Source organism: Rhipicephalus sanguineus, chromosome 1, assembly GCF_013339695.2.
Source record: "Rhipicephalus sanguineus isolate Rsan-2018 chromosome 1, BIME_Rsan_1.4, whole genome shotgun sequence".
NCBI lineage: Eukaryota > Metazoa > Arthropoda > Arachnida > Ixodida > Ixodidae > Rhipicephalus > Rhipicephalus sanguineus.
Window position 1 is genome coordinate 263541435 of NC_051176.1, and position 15661 is coordinate 263557095.

At 44.3% G+C, this 15661-nt stretch overlaps 1 protein-coding gene across 1 annotated transcript; it reads right to left on the minus strand.

The window, feature by feature from the left end:
- Positions 1-5189: 5189 nt before the first annotated feature.
- On the minus strand, positions 5190-14822 carry LOC119378867 (respirasome Complex Assembly Factor 1). Its single transcript, XM_037647916.2, has 4 exons — positions 14573-14822; positions 14096-14199; positions 12573-12702; positions 5190-5424 (listed from the first exon to the last, which is right to left on the minus strand). Exons 1-4 carry the CDS (start codon positions 14675-14677, stop codon positions 5383-5385), a joined length of 381 nt encoding a protein of 126 aa, XP_037503844.1. The 5' UTR covers positions 14678-14822; the 3' UTR covers positions 5190-5382.
- Positions 14823-15661: the final 839 nt, after the last annotated feature.

Here is a 15661-nt window from a genome sequence, read left to right on the forward strand (position 1 = left end):
AGTAACACGTTACTCCTTTAAGTAACACACTTACGTACTCGTTACCATTTCTGAGGTGTAACGGGTAACATCCATACCTATGTTGACATTTTTCGGTAACGTAGGTTGTCACGTACTAGTTACTTTAGGGGCGAAGCTCCTAAAGCCGTGGGTCGACGTTTCAGAAGTAACGCGCCATGAGGCTCCCTCTTGGCACGCTTTCTCTTTAGCTCGTAGTCGCCAGATGGAATACAAGGCTGCGGAACGGAGGGCACGGAAGCGGCGGCAGCGCGCGCAACCAGTACAAGAACCGCTCTCACTTCATTTCACGGACCATAAAGCCGTCATAATGAAGGGACCTCGCAATCCATCCAACAATGAACAAACGAACAAAATAAAAGTTGATTTGTATATACGCACACAGTCTCGCGTCTTTCTTAATGATGTAATGGGCGAACTTTCACGGGAAGGTTACGGTTTTACCGATGATCTCCCCCTCTCGAGCTTCGCCCACTTATCATTCATCCCGTGGATATGGCGTGATTTTTTTTTTTTGTGTGTGTGTGTACGTAATGCAGGGCAGTAATGTGTTCCTTTTTTTTAGCATGAAAAGTCACGTATTTAGTTACTTTTTTTTGGTAATGTCCACAACACTGGTCATGGCACGTCTCATCAGGTGCTGGTCACATCTGAGGATACATCACATCCGTGAGGACAGTTAAACCATATCATTACGGTCAGTTATCACACGGTCTCAGGACAATAAATAGCGGACACTGCAAAGACAACCAAACATGCAGCAGTTTCCGGTATTCATGATTTTCACCCAGAGTTGTAATAATAATAACAATATGTGGGGTTTAACATCCCAAAACCACTATATGATTACGAGAGACGCCGTAGTGGAAGGCTCCGGAAATTTCTACCACCCGGGGTTCTTTGACGTGCACCTAAATCTAAGTACATGGGCCTGAAACATTTTCCCCTCCATCGAAAATGCAGCCGCCGTGGTCGGGATTCAATCCCGCGACCTTCGGGTCAGTAGTCGAGTGCCATAACCACTAGACAACCGTGGCGGGGCCACCTAGAGTTGTAGCCACATCTGAATGCTCCTCTCATGATAAATAAATCAAAGCAGACAACCTATAAATGAGCACTCTCAAAGTTTAAATATACCGCAGCACCCACTTATAACAGTTCCATTTAGAGCGAACATTCAGCTACTACGAAGTTTTACAATGCCCAAAGAGCTTCACAATAAGCCTATCAGTTCTCGATAGCAGGCGCTCATGTGCAAGGGTTTTTACTTCTCTGCTTGCCTGGTATGTGACAAGCACTGTCTCACCAATGTGCAAATAAATTGAATAGGCCATCCACTAATCACAGCCCACTAGCCTGCTCAGTTTGGTCGAAACAGAATGCACATGGAGCAGTCACATTCGATGAGCTGGGCCAGTGTTCTAGGCTCCAAGGTATTCCACAGGCAATTGAAGCTGCAGATGAGTACTCTTTTCTTACAGTTTTCTTGCTCTCTGGCAGTCTGTACTATTGAAAAGATGGTGCAATCTATTTTTCTGGAGGAGCTATTACCTCTGTTTTGGGTACAGCACTTGCATTTCTTTTTTTCACTTGTGCATGAGTAAAGGTCTGAAGGTGTTATGGGCAAACGATTATTAAAAATGCATGCTCCAAACAAACTTGTGAACCTGGCAGTGAAGGTGATGCTCTCATGTCTCAATTATAGATGCGAAAAGACACCTGAGGATTAAGATCAAGCCTATACAAAAATGCACTCATAAAATTTGCACTTCCTTTCAATACACAGAATATGACTAAAAACTGTGGGAAATGAACTCAGCCTTGCAGACATACCATATTTTCTCACGTACAGGGTGTTTCTTTTTTAGACAATACAGATTCTTTATAAAAATTCTATGACATTCAGGCTCCTGTCGTTTTCGCACATGAACTCTATGTCGAGGTGGAAATACTTTCCCGCAGCTAAAATGACGTTGATGCGACTATTTAACAAAAACTCGTTAATTAACTTTCAACTTATTGACTTGAGGGCAGGTGTTTATATTACAAAGTTGCAGTGCGTGCCAATTTATGGCATACCTATATTTAAGAAATCACGAAAGTTGCACGTAGTTCGAGATATTCATCACTGAATTTCAAGGGCGAAATCGCAACTGATCGCGCCCGGTGTGCACAGAGCACGGTGGAACACAGGAATAACACGTGACAGGGAAGAGACGAAATTTGAATGAAGGTGCGCCAAAGCAGAATCTGGTCAGAAAAATTGGCAAGCATTATAAAGTACACTAGAATTGCTGGGGTTTAACGTCCCAAAACCACGATTTGATTATGAGGGACGCCGTAGTGCAGGGCTTCAGAAATTTCGACCATCTGGGGTTCTTTAATGTGCACCTAAATCTAAGTACACGGGCCTCAAGCATTTTTGCCTCCATCGAAAACGCGGCCGCCGCGGCCGGGATTCGATCCTGCAACCTTCAGGTCAGCAGTCTAACACCATAGCCACTAGACCAGCGTGGAGGGTTATGAAATACACAAGTAGGCAGCTTAATGTTTGCGTGCGATGGGTGGTGCCTACCTGTTTCTTAAGCTATAAAGAGGCGTCAAAACTATTTAGCCTGTCTGCAAGAAGTGCCGCAATGGCCTCTTCAAAGTTTTATGTATCCCCGACAGAGAAAAGGTTGATATTGCGGTTTCCTTGTGCACAGTTTGAAGGGAACAGATAAGCACCAAACCTGCGCGCAAAAGTAAGGTGATGCACAGGCACAAGCAAGATGACTTGCAGCTTTTCACGAAACCATACGGCCGTGGTGCGCCATCATTCGAATTTCGTCACTCCCATGTGATGGTTAGTTCTGGTCTGACGTAACAGAACGGTCGCGCTTCGTGCGCGCCTTGCGTGATCAGTTTTGATTTCACCCATGAAATTCGATGACGAATATCTCGAACTATGTGCAAACTTTGTGATTTCTAAAAAAATAGGTATGCCATAAATTGGCATGCACTACAACTTTGTAGTATAAACACCTGCCCTCAAGTCAATAATTAAAGAATTGATTAACGAGTTTTTGTTAATTACCTAGTCGCAACAGGGTCATTTTAACTGCGGCAAAGTATTTCCGCCTCGACATAGAGTTCGTGTGCGAAAACAACAGGAGCCTTACTGTCATAGGATTTTTATAAAAAATCTGTATTCTCAAAAAAAAAAAAAACACCCTCTATAACCCGCACCCCTAACTCTTAACTCTACAAAAAGAAAAAAATATGCGTATAACCTGCACCCCCACTTTTTAAGCATATTTTTCCTTTTTTTGGTGTGGGTTATATGCAAGAAAATACGGTATATCATCAGTGCATGCTTTCTCAAGTGCAAGCAAACATGGGATAGCTTTGCTGCTGCGAACGATAGTGTAGATGTCTAGTTAAGTGAAATTGTTACACAGGTGTGACAACTCTCAGAAATTAATGCTTCTGATTGTGCAGACACCAAAAAACCAACAAATATTTACCCATGCCCCTCTCTACGGTTGGCAGCTTTACCTACCTCTTCAATAGCTTTACAAACATCTGGTTTACGTAACTTCAATTTAACTCTCAAGTTTCTGCCAGTAAGTACAGTATGCATTGTTTTGGCAAATACTAAGATGTTTCTCTTACAGCTAAGATATCATCCTCTACTTCTACATTTTTGCACTAGTACATACGTATTGCAGAAGGCACTGGCCTTGTACAAAATTGAGCACCGTGTCTTAAAAACTCTAGTCTTAAAGGGACACTAAAGGCAAATATTAAGTCGACGTTGATTGTTGAAATAGCGGTCCAGAAACCTCGTAGTGCTGCTTTTGTGCCAAGGAAGTGCTTATTTTGAAATAAAATCACGTTTTTAGTGGTCCGCATCGCGTTAGCGCGCTTCAAATCTCCCGCCTGAAAATACGACTTTCATACGTCACTGCTGCCGTGCCCAACGTTGCCCGCTTTTACTGCGCGGCCGCCGACACTAGTAGCAGCCGAGCGGAAGTAGCGGGACCCACAGTAGCAACAACGGCGCTGCGGCAAAGACTTGCTCGGATGGGCACATTGAAAGCCTTCACCAAGTTGCGGTTGGTCTCGTAATCCTCAGTACGAAAGTGCAGCGAGCACACATGCAGAGGTTTTGACTGTTTAACACACTGGCGCAATGGCATGACACTAAGCCACTTCGAGCGTAAGGGTTCATTCCGCGGCACCCAGTGAAAAGACACACCGGTTTCCTTGCTGCAGCACTGGCGTTGTGCACCATTCGGGCATCCGGCAATATCACACGCATGCGGCATTTTGTCGAACTTTCTGTCAGAGCGACTTTCACGAGCACGCAAAACACGCACGGCAGTACGCGATCCCGAAACTACCACTGAGACGGGCGAGGCGCAGTTCGGCGAAAACGGAACCTTTGAACCACGCGCGCCGTTTCCCATGGCAACGCCACGGAGGTTTTGTTTTCCATGAATCAAGCGGAAACGAACAAACAGCATTTTATTATGTCTTTTGATGCTCGGGATGTCCTTTTTTTACTGCTGTTAGTTTGATTACTAGTGATTTATTGTAGACCGACTTCCATACGTCATCGGGATCACTTCGAAAATGTCCCACTCGTGGCGCTCATCATGTGATACATTTAGCTTAATTTCTCGGTAAGTAGGGCACTGCTGTTGATAATATTGCCGTTTTAGAAGTTGTCGTACATTGGGCTTTCACTCTGACATAAATTGTTATTTGCCTTTAGTGTCCCTTTAAGAAAGGAAAATCGACAACCACCCATACATAGCAAGAAGCCACAAGGAATTCCATATGGATTTCTCCAAAAGACAGATTCTTAGTTGCCGAAAAATTCGCCCTAGCACGGGGATACTGCAAGACTAGAGTTTGCTGCATAGTCTTGCACTAACAAAACAAAATGCAGTGGCATAATCCGATTTGACATGGCACAGCTTATATTGCACTAGGCATGCTACTTTTCAACAAAAGCAGAAATTACAGCAGTGCTCTGTATGTGCACTTTATACATTTCTGAACATGCATTTGCCTTTCTTTCACTCTACTCGACAGGAAAGAGCACAGGACAATGTCCTGCATGCCAGTTTCCAAACACACAGCTTCATGACGAAGGCTTGAAATTCACAATACAGTGCCGAGTATCTCTAAAAAACTTGTAGATTTATTGTATGCAACGTGTATAAGACATGGGATGTGCTAGTGACAAAAAAAAAACAATAAGAGAACCACTTCCACATGCTTTCACGTGTCCATTTTGCCTTGCCCTAAACGCAGATGGATGGAAGAATTGTGCCACCACACACGTCACCACCAGTCCTTCAGGTCACAAATGCATCAGTCATATTGCATTGCAGAATAGATCATAATCCATGTTACCTGAGCAAAGAAACAAAAAATGAATTTACATTTATGACAACAGATTAATAATGCATGCGATGCAACAAGATCAAGATACACAAAGTCAAAGGTAACGGCCTAATGTAACTGGATTGCGCAGAACATCAAGAAGTTCGTGCATTCCCTTTGAAACGGAGCAGTGGCAAATGGCACCAAGATCGTCCTTCAAGATATTCTTGTGCATCAAAACTGGTAAACATCTTTACACTCTAAGCTACATTATTCACAGTAGGCAGAGCATGCGCTTCATTGCATGTTGTCATTTCCATTTTAGCACCTATTCAGCTTTCCTTTACTAGATTCCACAGCAAGTTTCGCCCTAGTTCTCGCAAAAAATGAAACTTAGGTCGTGCTTCAACATTTATTGCTAAATGGACAATCTGACATTCCAACAGAATATGCTCAACAGTTTCTGCAACATTTCGACACACTGTGCACAAATCACCTTCATCTGAATACTTTTTCCTATAACTATGCGCTTTCAGACACCCTGATTTAGCTTCGAAAAGTAGGGTGCTGCCACTGAATTTAACTTAAAACATCTTTTCTGTTAATGTTATTCATATTGTGGTAATGTTAGATAACTGGCTTGCTCTTCTATGCAGTAGTGTTCTTGCACCTGATTTTATGCTTGTATAACAGCCTTTTAGGGGCGAAGCACCTTAAGGCCGAGGCTTGTCCGCATGGTGTCCGTGCACACAGCACAACACCATGTAACAACAAGTACAAGCAGCGTTACGACGAAAACAAAGATGTGATTGCTGCCAAGCAATGAGAATATAGTCGCGGTAACGACGGTGACATCATTACTGATTTGATAGACACAATGCATGAACAAGAGGAGGAGGAGGAACCTCGAGAGCATGAAAATTTACACTGACATTTAAGCACCCATCAATCAAAGCATGTGACAGCACAACGCACGCTGCCTTGAAAATACGCGAGAGGGCGCTGCGTTGAAAATGTGTATATAAGAGCATTCCAGACCACACATTCTCCTTCTGCCGTGGATGGACACGAACGTAAGGCACGGCATGCGGCAGCTCAACGTCTACGCAGATAACAAGCTACCCTGGAGATGGAGGCTCGGGAAGCAGCAGCAAAACGACAAAAACGACAAGCAGACCTGGGACTGAGGGCACGGGAAGCTTCGCCCACTCGTCATGATTCACTTCGTGGAGATGCGTGGATTTTTCCCTCCTCCACTGTCCACCCCGTTAGCATTATATTTTCTGGTCAATTTCCTGGTTCTTTCAACACTGAATGAACTTTTTTTTACAAAAGTACTAAGTAACCTAGCCACCCATTAATTTTCATTCACGCTCTATAGTAGTCCTTTAAAGCTCATTTTGCTCAGTCTCCCATACTTCAGAGGTTGCACCACCCACGCCTTCATGCACTGTTTAATTTGAGGTTGCGACGTGCACTGCTAATACTAGCCTTCCAATAGCTCTCCAATTATTCTCCTCTCTGGCCTCCACCAAGGCAAATACTTAGAGGCCCACTGGCAGTGTCCCTAGAGACACCAATGGAGCTCCAAGATTTAACGTGGACTCTGGCTTTGCTGCATTACTGGACTATGAAATAGATGTCACATCGCTGTCACAGATGGGCCCAGCCACTTGGAATAACAAATAGCAAGAAAAAATAAGGCCACTGGCTAGCTGTAATCAGTAACATTCTAAGAATTCAGTAAAAGCCGTGCTCGCAGGACTGCAGTGAACATGAAATCTGCAGTCTGAAACAGTTTTTTGAGATGCCTACATTAAAAATAAAAGTGCCCCTCTGCATCGACATCGCAGAAATGTGTGAACATAGTTGGGTGGTGCAGCCATACAAGTTTACCTTTGAAACTATCACAAGCTACACAGAAGAGCTCTGCAAGCTGTATTTTGAGATCCCTGGATTAAAGGCGTCATGAATCACTTTTCCAAGTAATGATCTAATGACCTCAGTATCGGAGTTTACTGCCTCCCGAATCAATTGCCGCAAAAATTTCTCGAATCCGTCATGAATTAGCGGAGTTACGGGGTTTGGGCGCACGCTTTCAGCGCTTTCTCTCTTTTCTCGTGCCGACAAGCGCACTGGAAGCTACACGGGGAGGGATGGCACGGGGGAAAGAAGTTACGTCAGCGCGCGTCATGAAACGCGATCGCTCTCCCGCTGTGATTCGCGTGCACGAGCGCGGCTACCGTGTACTGAGGAGTGCGGTGCCGGCAAGTGGCGGCACCCCGTGGCAAGAAGCGCATCTGACCCGAACGGCGCTCTCGATTTACGTCGGCTATCGGCCAATGAGGAGGCTATGTTTTTTGCAACGCAGCGATGCAGATCGCGACGTCAATCGGCAGATGCCCCGCCCACCGACGAGAGTGAGAACCGGCCTCTGTTTGAAAAGAGGGCGCCTGCGAAAACAGCAACTTCGCGTTCCACTTGTAGCCTTTACGCGGCGCGCACGACTGCAATATTGGCTGAGCAGTTCATAGCCATGTCAGCTTTCCGAAGGATGTGTTTTTTTAACAAGCCCAAGGGGTGCTTCATGGCCCCTTTAAAGTAAGCAGATAACAGCCCTTACAGAGCAGAAAACTACACAAAATTTCAAAACACATCAGTATAGTCAGTCGGTTGGTTGAAGTAAGCTTACATATAGTACACCTACTTCAGCAACGATAAGCATTTTAAGAAGCATAAATTCACATATGCTAAAACTTGATTTAAAATAAACTATAAGCAGTGCTGTAGGCATTACCAAGAAAGAAGTAACTAAATACATTACTCGTTATGCTAACAAAAAAGGAATGCATTACCACCCTACGTTACCTCCAAAAAAAGGTAACGCGTTATTGTTACCATTACAGAAGAAAAATAACACATGTTACTTGTGGCATTACTCCACGGTCAGAACTTTGAGTGAGTGCGTCTTCGCTGCAGGAACCCACAGTAACACTTTTATAAAGCTCATATTTATATTTAACAAACGTTCTAGCCCAAGCAACGATTTTACCTTAAATATTGATTTGACAAGAATACTTTACAGAAATGTGCCAGACCCCAGCCGCATTATGGTAGCCTATGAAGTTGCCTGTAGAGTTACATTTGATGGCTTCCAACTCTGTGGCACATGGTAAAGCCATTTTTCTCAGAGTGACATTAAACACAACACAAGATTTGATCATCGAAACTCCCCTCAAAAAAAGACGTCACTCAACTCAACAAATTTACAGTAATTCTGACTGTATGCTTCTACTAACAATACAGACGCTGAAATGTTGTAGTCATAAAGAAACGCTCGAGCGGCTTAGTTCCGGAGAAAAATATTTGCACACATATACAATTTTTTCCCCTTTAACCTCCATAATTACCGTAAAAATTGCAAGTGTTTATGTAAAGGTGTTCAATGTCATTATGTAACAGCGCAAAAAGGACGAGAAAAACATTCTAAGGCACACATACGACAGGACACAGCGCTGACATGAAATAAGTAAACAACCACGCATGCGCGGCTGTTTACCAGATACCTATCTCCCGTGGACCTATTGGCCTCGAGGAGTTACGGAGTCGCCCTCTATCGGACGCGCCTCGATTGCGTGCTAGGCAGGATACCGCCGGCGCGCTCCCCATAGGTTTTGCTGTCGGCGCTCTACAGAAACACCTCGCGGAAGCCCTCCAGGGCATTTCTGTAAGTACTTTCAAAATGAACTGTGTTCTTTAATGTCAAAATAATCATTTTCGACGAACTGAAAGCACAAGATAGTCTACAGTCGCTGTCTCTTTGCAGAAAACCGAGCACCCGCTTCACGCTGTCACCGCGTTGGAGACCCCTGAACCGGCTTCTTACGTGAAAGGTAGTCACTCGCTGAGTGCAAACTATGTGAAATATCTCGTTAGAGTAGACTGCCTGTATAACCAAACGGAGCATAACAGAAAGAAGCCCCAAGCCAGCGATCGCACGGGTTCGCATGTATGAGCGTATGCATGTATGTTCGTACTGATGGTTTCGTTTTTGCTACGAGCGCATTTTGGCACCGCGCTGTGAACTTTAGGCCGCAAAATATGAGAATTTGTGAGTAAACAAACAACTACTGTTGCGCGGACGCTATCAGAGCAGTTCAAAAACAATTTCCTTACAACTGCGGCTTCGGTGCGCATGGCCACTTTGTGATCTGCCGTCCGGACGATTCAGTGTTTTTTTTCTTTTTTGGTCCAAATTCGGGTACGTTTCAATGTCATTTGATAAGTTGTCTCGCTCTCGCACTATGTATTGATCGGTCTTCTCAGCGGGCAAATGCCGCTGCATGCTTATGTTTCTTTATTCCGCGCATTCGTTTCGTTTGGTGCTCACACAAAACGTGAGCAAATGCGACGCCTTTTTTTAATGCTCCTTAATTATCGTTCCGTTTGCATTCCAGTGAACTTGCCGCTCTCTGTCATCAACAAATTCATAGACCAAAGCTTCACCACTTCGAGATTGCTGGTGGAAGAAGAACCAGTCTACGAGACCGAGCATGTAGTAGCATGCGACGCCTAGGAAAAGAAAGAAAATACAGTAACGTTTGCGGACTTGTGCTGCAAACGTCGGCTGTGAACTAGGACCCACATGAACTTGAAATAGCGGTGAATAAAATAGAAGTTATTGCAGCAACCAACAGCCGCAAAACAGGATAGTAATTATTTGGCGTGTACCCCAGCAATTTTGGCAACAGTGTCGTGTCTAACGCCAACAGGGTGGCAACTTTCCCACGTAAATAAATGAGGCTCCAAGAAAATACATGGGGTTGGCCGGTGGGCCGATCACGGAGGCAATGCAAAATTTATGTAGCTTATGAAGCAATGCATGCCTCATCAAATGGGAAGGTTGCCCGTCGGCGTCCCGCGTCGACGGCGTCAACACGAGTGATGCAAAAAATAATCGTCACGTGATGGTGTCACCATATGACGTCATCATGACGTCACAGATCGCCAAAATAGTAGCGTCATTATGACGCCACATAATGTGACGTCACGTGATGACGTATCCACACATCATGGTCGCTTTGCATTGCCTCCGTGATCGGTCACAGAGGCCGTGCAAAACCACGTTAGGCGCAGAACGCTTTTGGAGGGGGGCGCGGGAGAATCAGTACATCGACTGACAAGAAGAAGATGGCTTTCGCCTTCTAGTCATCTTTAACGAATGCATAAGGGACCCTGTGCGTTTTTTAAGTTAACGTACCTAAACAATGACTTGCGCATCTGCAGCCGATTTTGTTGACGCTGAGCACGGGGCCGACGATCAAGAGGTCGCATTGGAGGGTTCTGAGATGGCATCGCACGTGGCAAAAGGTAGCGCTTTTACCATCCTGTGGCAGATAAGCATCATTTGCCGGCGGGAAGCGCGCACGAGCCATCGTCTCAGTGCGCGCTGTCTGCTACTCACCGAACATCGCAGGCCCGAAGCAGTAACAAAAGTCTTCGTCGCGGAAGTGCTTGTTGCACACAAGACTCGTAGCGGATGGCTACTTGCCGGTTCTTAGCTTTACAACCCATGCTTCACGCTGTTTCTTGTCCCGCGGTTACCAGTGCAGGCTGACACTGGGCTCCTTTGCGTAAGCGCGGCACTGCGGCACCGAGCGGTAGAGCCCCATGTTCGTCGCCTTCGGAGGCAGCCACTCTATTACAATGGTTCCAATTGAGTAGAAAATGAGAGAAAACTTCCGAATTTGAACAGACAGCAGCGCATGTGGGACTTGAAACTCGTTTTCAAAGCACGCGGCAGTGCGCCACAAGCAGCCGACGCGGCCGCTGAGACCACGTGATCCTGCCAAGCACGTCACGCCGACGGTGGCGCCGGCGTTTCCAGTGGTGGGCCTCGAGGCCAATATACGTATATGGGACCGACGGGGTGGTGCCTCAACAAAAGATTAAGCAAGCACAAGTATAACTAAAAGGAAGTGCTGCATGCTCCCATTTGGTGGCGCACTGTAGGCATTGTGAAGACAGCGCATGTCACCCCCTTTTTGACCAAGCCACTGTTATATACAAGCACAAAGATACACTAATGAGAGGAATAATGGAAGCTTTCTACATAAAAAAGAACGAAGACAAGTGCATCAGCCGGCCGTCTATCATCCTTCATCACAGCGAAATAGCACTTTTAGAATTCCAATGAACTAAAGGACTTACACGTGGGATCCAGTTTTAATCTTTTAAGTGTATAAAAATTTTTTTGCATCATGTGTGTTGCGACTAAGTGTGCGCAGGTGCACAGGTTCGGCCTACCCCTTATAAACCCGTTTCCGGAATAAAAAATTTCAGTTGACAGTCAGCGCTGTGTCCTGTCGTATGTGTGCCTTAGAATGTTTTTCTCGTCCTTTTCGCACTGTTACATAATGAACAAATACCAACTAGCCCGGTTTACTGTACTCCTAAGTTCAATGTCAGCCTCGTTCACTCAAAAATTAACTACAGAAACCAAACGTGTACCCGCCATTGCCGATAAAAAGAAGCAGATTTCATTTTGAAAACAAAGTCAATAACCTGCACTAGAGTATTACAAGGATAACTTTCTAATAACTACAACTTCATGTAGAATTTAAGCGACAGCTGCATTTCAAAGCTGCCATTGGACAGCTTGCCTCGCTTCTTAATGAATATATCCGCACCTACGCTAAATAGGCGCTCAACGGATACATTGAACGGTACTCTTAACGCAAGGTGGGCCAGCAGGAGTACGCCGTTGAGACAAAAAAACCTCGAGGCGAGAGCTGCGAAAGTGGCGCCTGTGAGACCAAGGAGTTTTGTGTAAACCCCCGGAATAATTGGAATAAAAAGTAACGAGTCATGCAACACCTCACATCACCAAAAATGTTAATGTATGTTACCCATTACAGTTACAAAATGGTAATGAGTATGTTACTAAGTTACCGAAAAAAGTAACACGTTACCGCCAACACCGACTATAAGCGTGAATAATATTTTCGAGACCCTATAGATGCATAACTTTTCATGTCTGACACAGAACATTATTTCTAAACACTGCAGCAATTGCAAAACAAACATTTTTACTTCTTTCTACATTGTTACTTAAAAAATCATACCTAGATAAAATATATAAGTGCACTTCAAGAGTGATTTTTACACAAGGTGCTTACCAAAAAGCCTGCAAATGATGTAACAAAACCTTCTTTCACAAGTTCCCACACACCACCATACTCTTCATCATCCACCTTTTGGAATGAGCTGGTGTAGCCATACACAAGTACTGTGTTAACACAGAAGAACCTGCACAGAAGAAATGGTAATCAAGACAGTTCAAATTTTCACCATTAGTCTTGAGATTCCACAGCTCTTGTTAAGAAAAAAAAAAAAGGAAAGAAACAGGAAAGATTTTGTTAAGGAACAGCAGAGAGGTTGGCCTGATGCACACTTCACTTTCTGCAGTTGCTTTCATTACAAAAAGAACACAGGTACGCTATATCACATTGGCACTACGTACAGCACAACTACAATACAATGCAAGGGAATAGCGAAAGAAAGAAAAAAATGGAAAACCATCAATAATGAAACAACTGTGACCTGATGAATGTATAAGTGGAACCAATAACCTTTTCTCTTTTTTCAGAACATTAATAGTGAAGGTGACCAAACACTTCCTAATGATCCATTTCCTCAGTGGCTTCGAATCAATAAAACGTTATACAGCTTCTGCATACTTTCAGCACAGCTTACGAAGCTTATTAAGTGTATGTGTAGGTTTTTGAGCATATATTGTTATAATAATCAGGTAGCAAATACTCGACAACTTCACTTGAAATTTGTTTCAGAGACTGGAATACTATTGCTGTGCTTACCAGCAAGGTATACACGTCCCAATTAGGTTTATGCCAAAGCTAATGCAGTGCCAGAAGGAAGCGAACTCTTCTATTGATAAAATAACACAAGGCTTCATACCATGGCAATGAAGTCTATAGGCTTTCACAAAACTACTACAGGTATGTTGTTTCTCTTCAGATGATGCATGATCCTTTTTTTTTTTTTTAATATCTGGTAGTGAAAGTCCATGCCATTTAAATTATACAATCAGTCACCTTATAAGTGTAAAATATTTTGTGGAGCAGCACAAGGATGGCAATTGATGCAAGTCTTGCAGTCAAAAGCGGTGCATACATGACGTCACATGGCACATTTCTGAGTGTGATTAAGTCCAATTGCGATTTAATTTCTTGGTCACAACTGACTTCTTTGCAAAAGCTGCAAAAGGGAGCCGCTTGTTGTCAAGTAATTGCGCTGTGTGACATCCATATAACCTGGGCTTTATCATTGCGACCTGGGGCCATGTCTGAGATGATGAAAGCTCAGCACACAACATAACAAAGCTAGCTTTGAGGAGGTTGTGCTTGCCAGTACGCAAGGAGACGCAATTAACTTCCCCCCTTGTCCTAAACGCACTCACGTCAAAATGCCGAAAAAAAAAGGTGTCAGATAGCTTTTGAACTGCTCCGAGAACTGGGTCACCCATATTGATTATATCTGAATAACCAATGATCACTGCAGGGGAGAGATAGAATCTTCTAAAATAGCAGGAATTGAAACAGAATCCATTCTTCATCATTATAACAGAGGCGTATCCTAGAGTCATACCTTTATTCTATTATTCTTTTTGCGGCATACTTACAATGCGATTCCCAAGAATCCCTTCAGTGGCACCAGGCCCCACGCCAGCCCAAGGAGAATTCCAAGAATTTGTCGTGACCAGTACAAGACGTCGAGAAATTCGTCCTGGAAATAAGCCCAAGAAAAATGTGACAAGATGCAAGAACGGTAACAAATTCCACGTGGGACGGTAAAGCATAGAGGAGAGCCAACGAAGGCCTGCGTTTGCAATCGCGAACTTTTTTTTTTTTTTCAGCCGCGTGAGGTGTCGTTAAAACGAAAGAACAGATATCGGACAATCTGAGCGAGAAATTTGGTTTGAGCCTGCGTATCGTATTCTAAACCATTACTACAATAGCCGCTCGTGCAAACAGTGCACAAGAAACTTTGCAGCGTATACAAGTGCACTGCACTAATCTCACAATTCTACGCTACGCGAAGACGTGCGTTGAATGCAACATGTTCAAACCGCCTCTGGAGGAAAGATTTCATCTCTCACCTTGTCGGGCCATTCGGAATTTGGCGTGAACGCTCGTACCCATACAGAGGATAAGTTTCCTTTTGCATGGCCATTTCTCTCTACTTGTTTTCGCCGCTGGTTCATCTTTTATAGCTATTGTGTAAAAATATATTAAGAAAGCTTTAAAAACTTCGCTAGCTCAGAAACTTCCTCACGCTCAACACGCCGACCGAGCCATCTTGAATCATGTTAGATTCTCGCACCAAACTTTGCAATCCCCCTGTCGGTGCGCAAGTTGTGTGTACACAATAGCTGCCGATTTTTACAAAGACTAGTTAATAAATAAATGCTGCAGTAGCATAAGCGTCTGAAACGTTATAATATTTGTTTAATGTTGAGTGCACTGTCCCGTTACTGAAAAATTGTGTCACGTCGGATATGCGTATATTCAGCAACCTTTTACGGCGCGTTATTTGAAGAGGTAATCCAGATAATCTCCGCACTTTATCTCCGCGTACTTCTTTTAGACGCGTCACTGCACCCACACGCGAAACCGAACAACCACTGACAAAACTACCCCTGGTACAGCCTTGTTCCTATGCCAATGAGCAAATAAACATAGAACGCCGAGGAGAGAACACGGTTGAGCCACATGCGAGGTAGTCCGTCGGACGTAGGTCCTCTGGATGATCCTACCGGGGAGTGGGGGACAAAAATAAATAAATAAACAAACAAACAAACAAATAAATAAATAAATAAATAATGGAGGAGGCGAGGCACGCAGCCACAACCAGCTGCCCCGCCTCCTCCACAAGTTGTTTCTCCTTGACGGACCCCTTTCTCGGTCGGTATTGTCCTGATTTTCTTGAGGAGCAGAGTAGCTGTGGAATCTTTCCGCTCTTGCAGTTTTTCAGCTAACTTGCGCCATGTACTGAAACAACAAACATAGGCGCTACAGTGCGCCTCGAATGGGCGCAGTATTGTTCTGACCCGCCGCCACGCGGTGGCCTAGTGGTTATGGTGCTCGACTGCTGACCCGAATATAGGTTGCGCGATCCGATCCCGGCCGTGGCGGCCGCATTTCCATGGAGGCGAAATGACGTTACAGAACACTAGATGGTCAAAATT

What these genes read in the sequence shown, in the direction of transcription:
- LOC119378867 (XM_037647916.2), bottom strand. Translation starts at nt 14,677, where the DNA reads ATGAACCAGCGGCGAAAACAAGTAGAGAGAAATGGCCATGCAAAAGGA. An exon ending in GGATTCTTGGGAATCGCATT is followed by an intron (nt 12,703 to 14,095) that starts GTAAGTATGCCG and finishes TCTTCTGTGCAG; the next exon opens with GTTCTTCTGTGTTAACACAG. An exon ending in CATCATTTGCAGGCTTTTTG is followed by an intron (nt 5,425 to 12,572) that starts GTAAGCACCTTG and finishes TTCTTTGCTCAG; the next exon opens with GTAACATGGATTATGATCTA.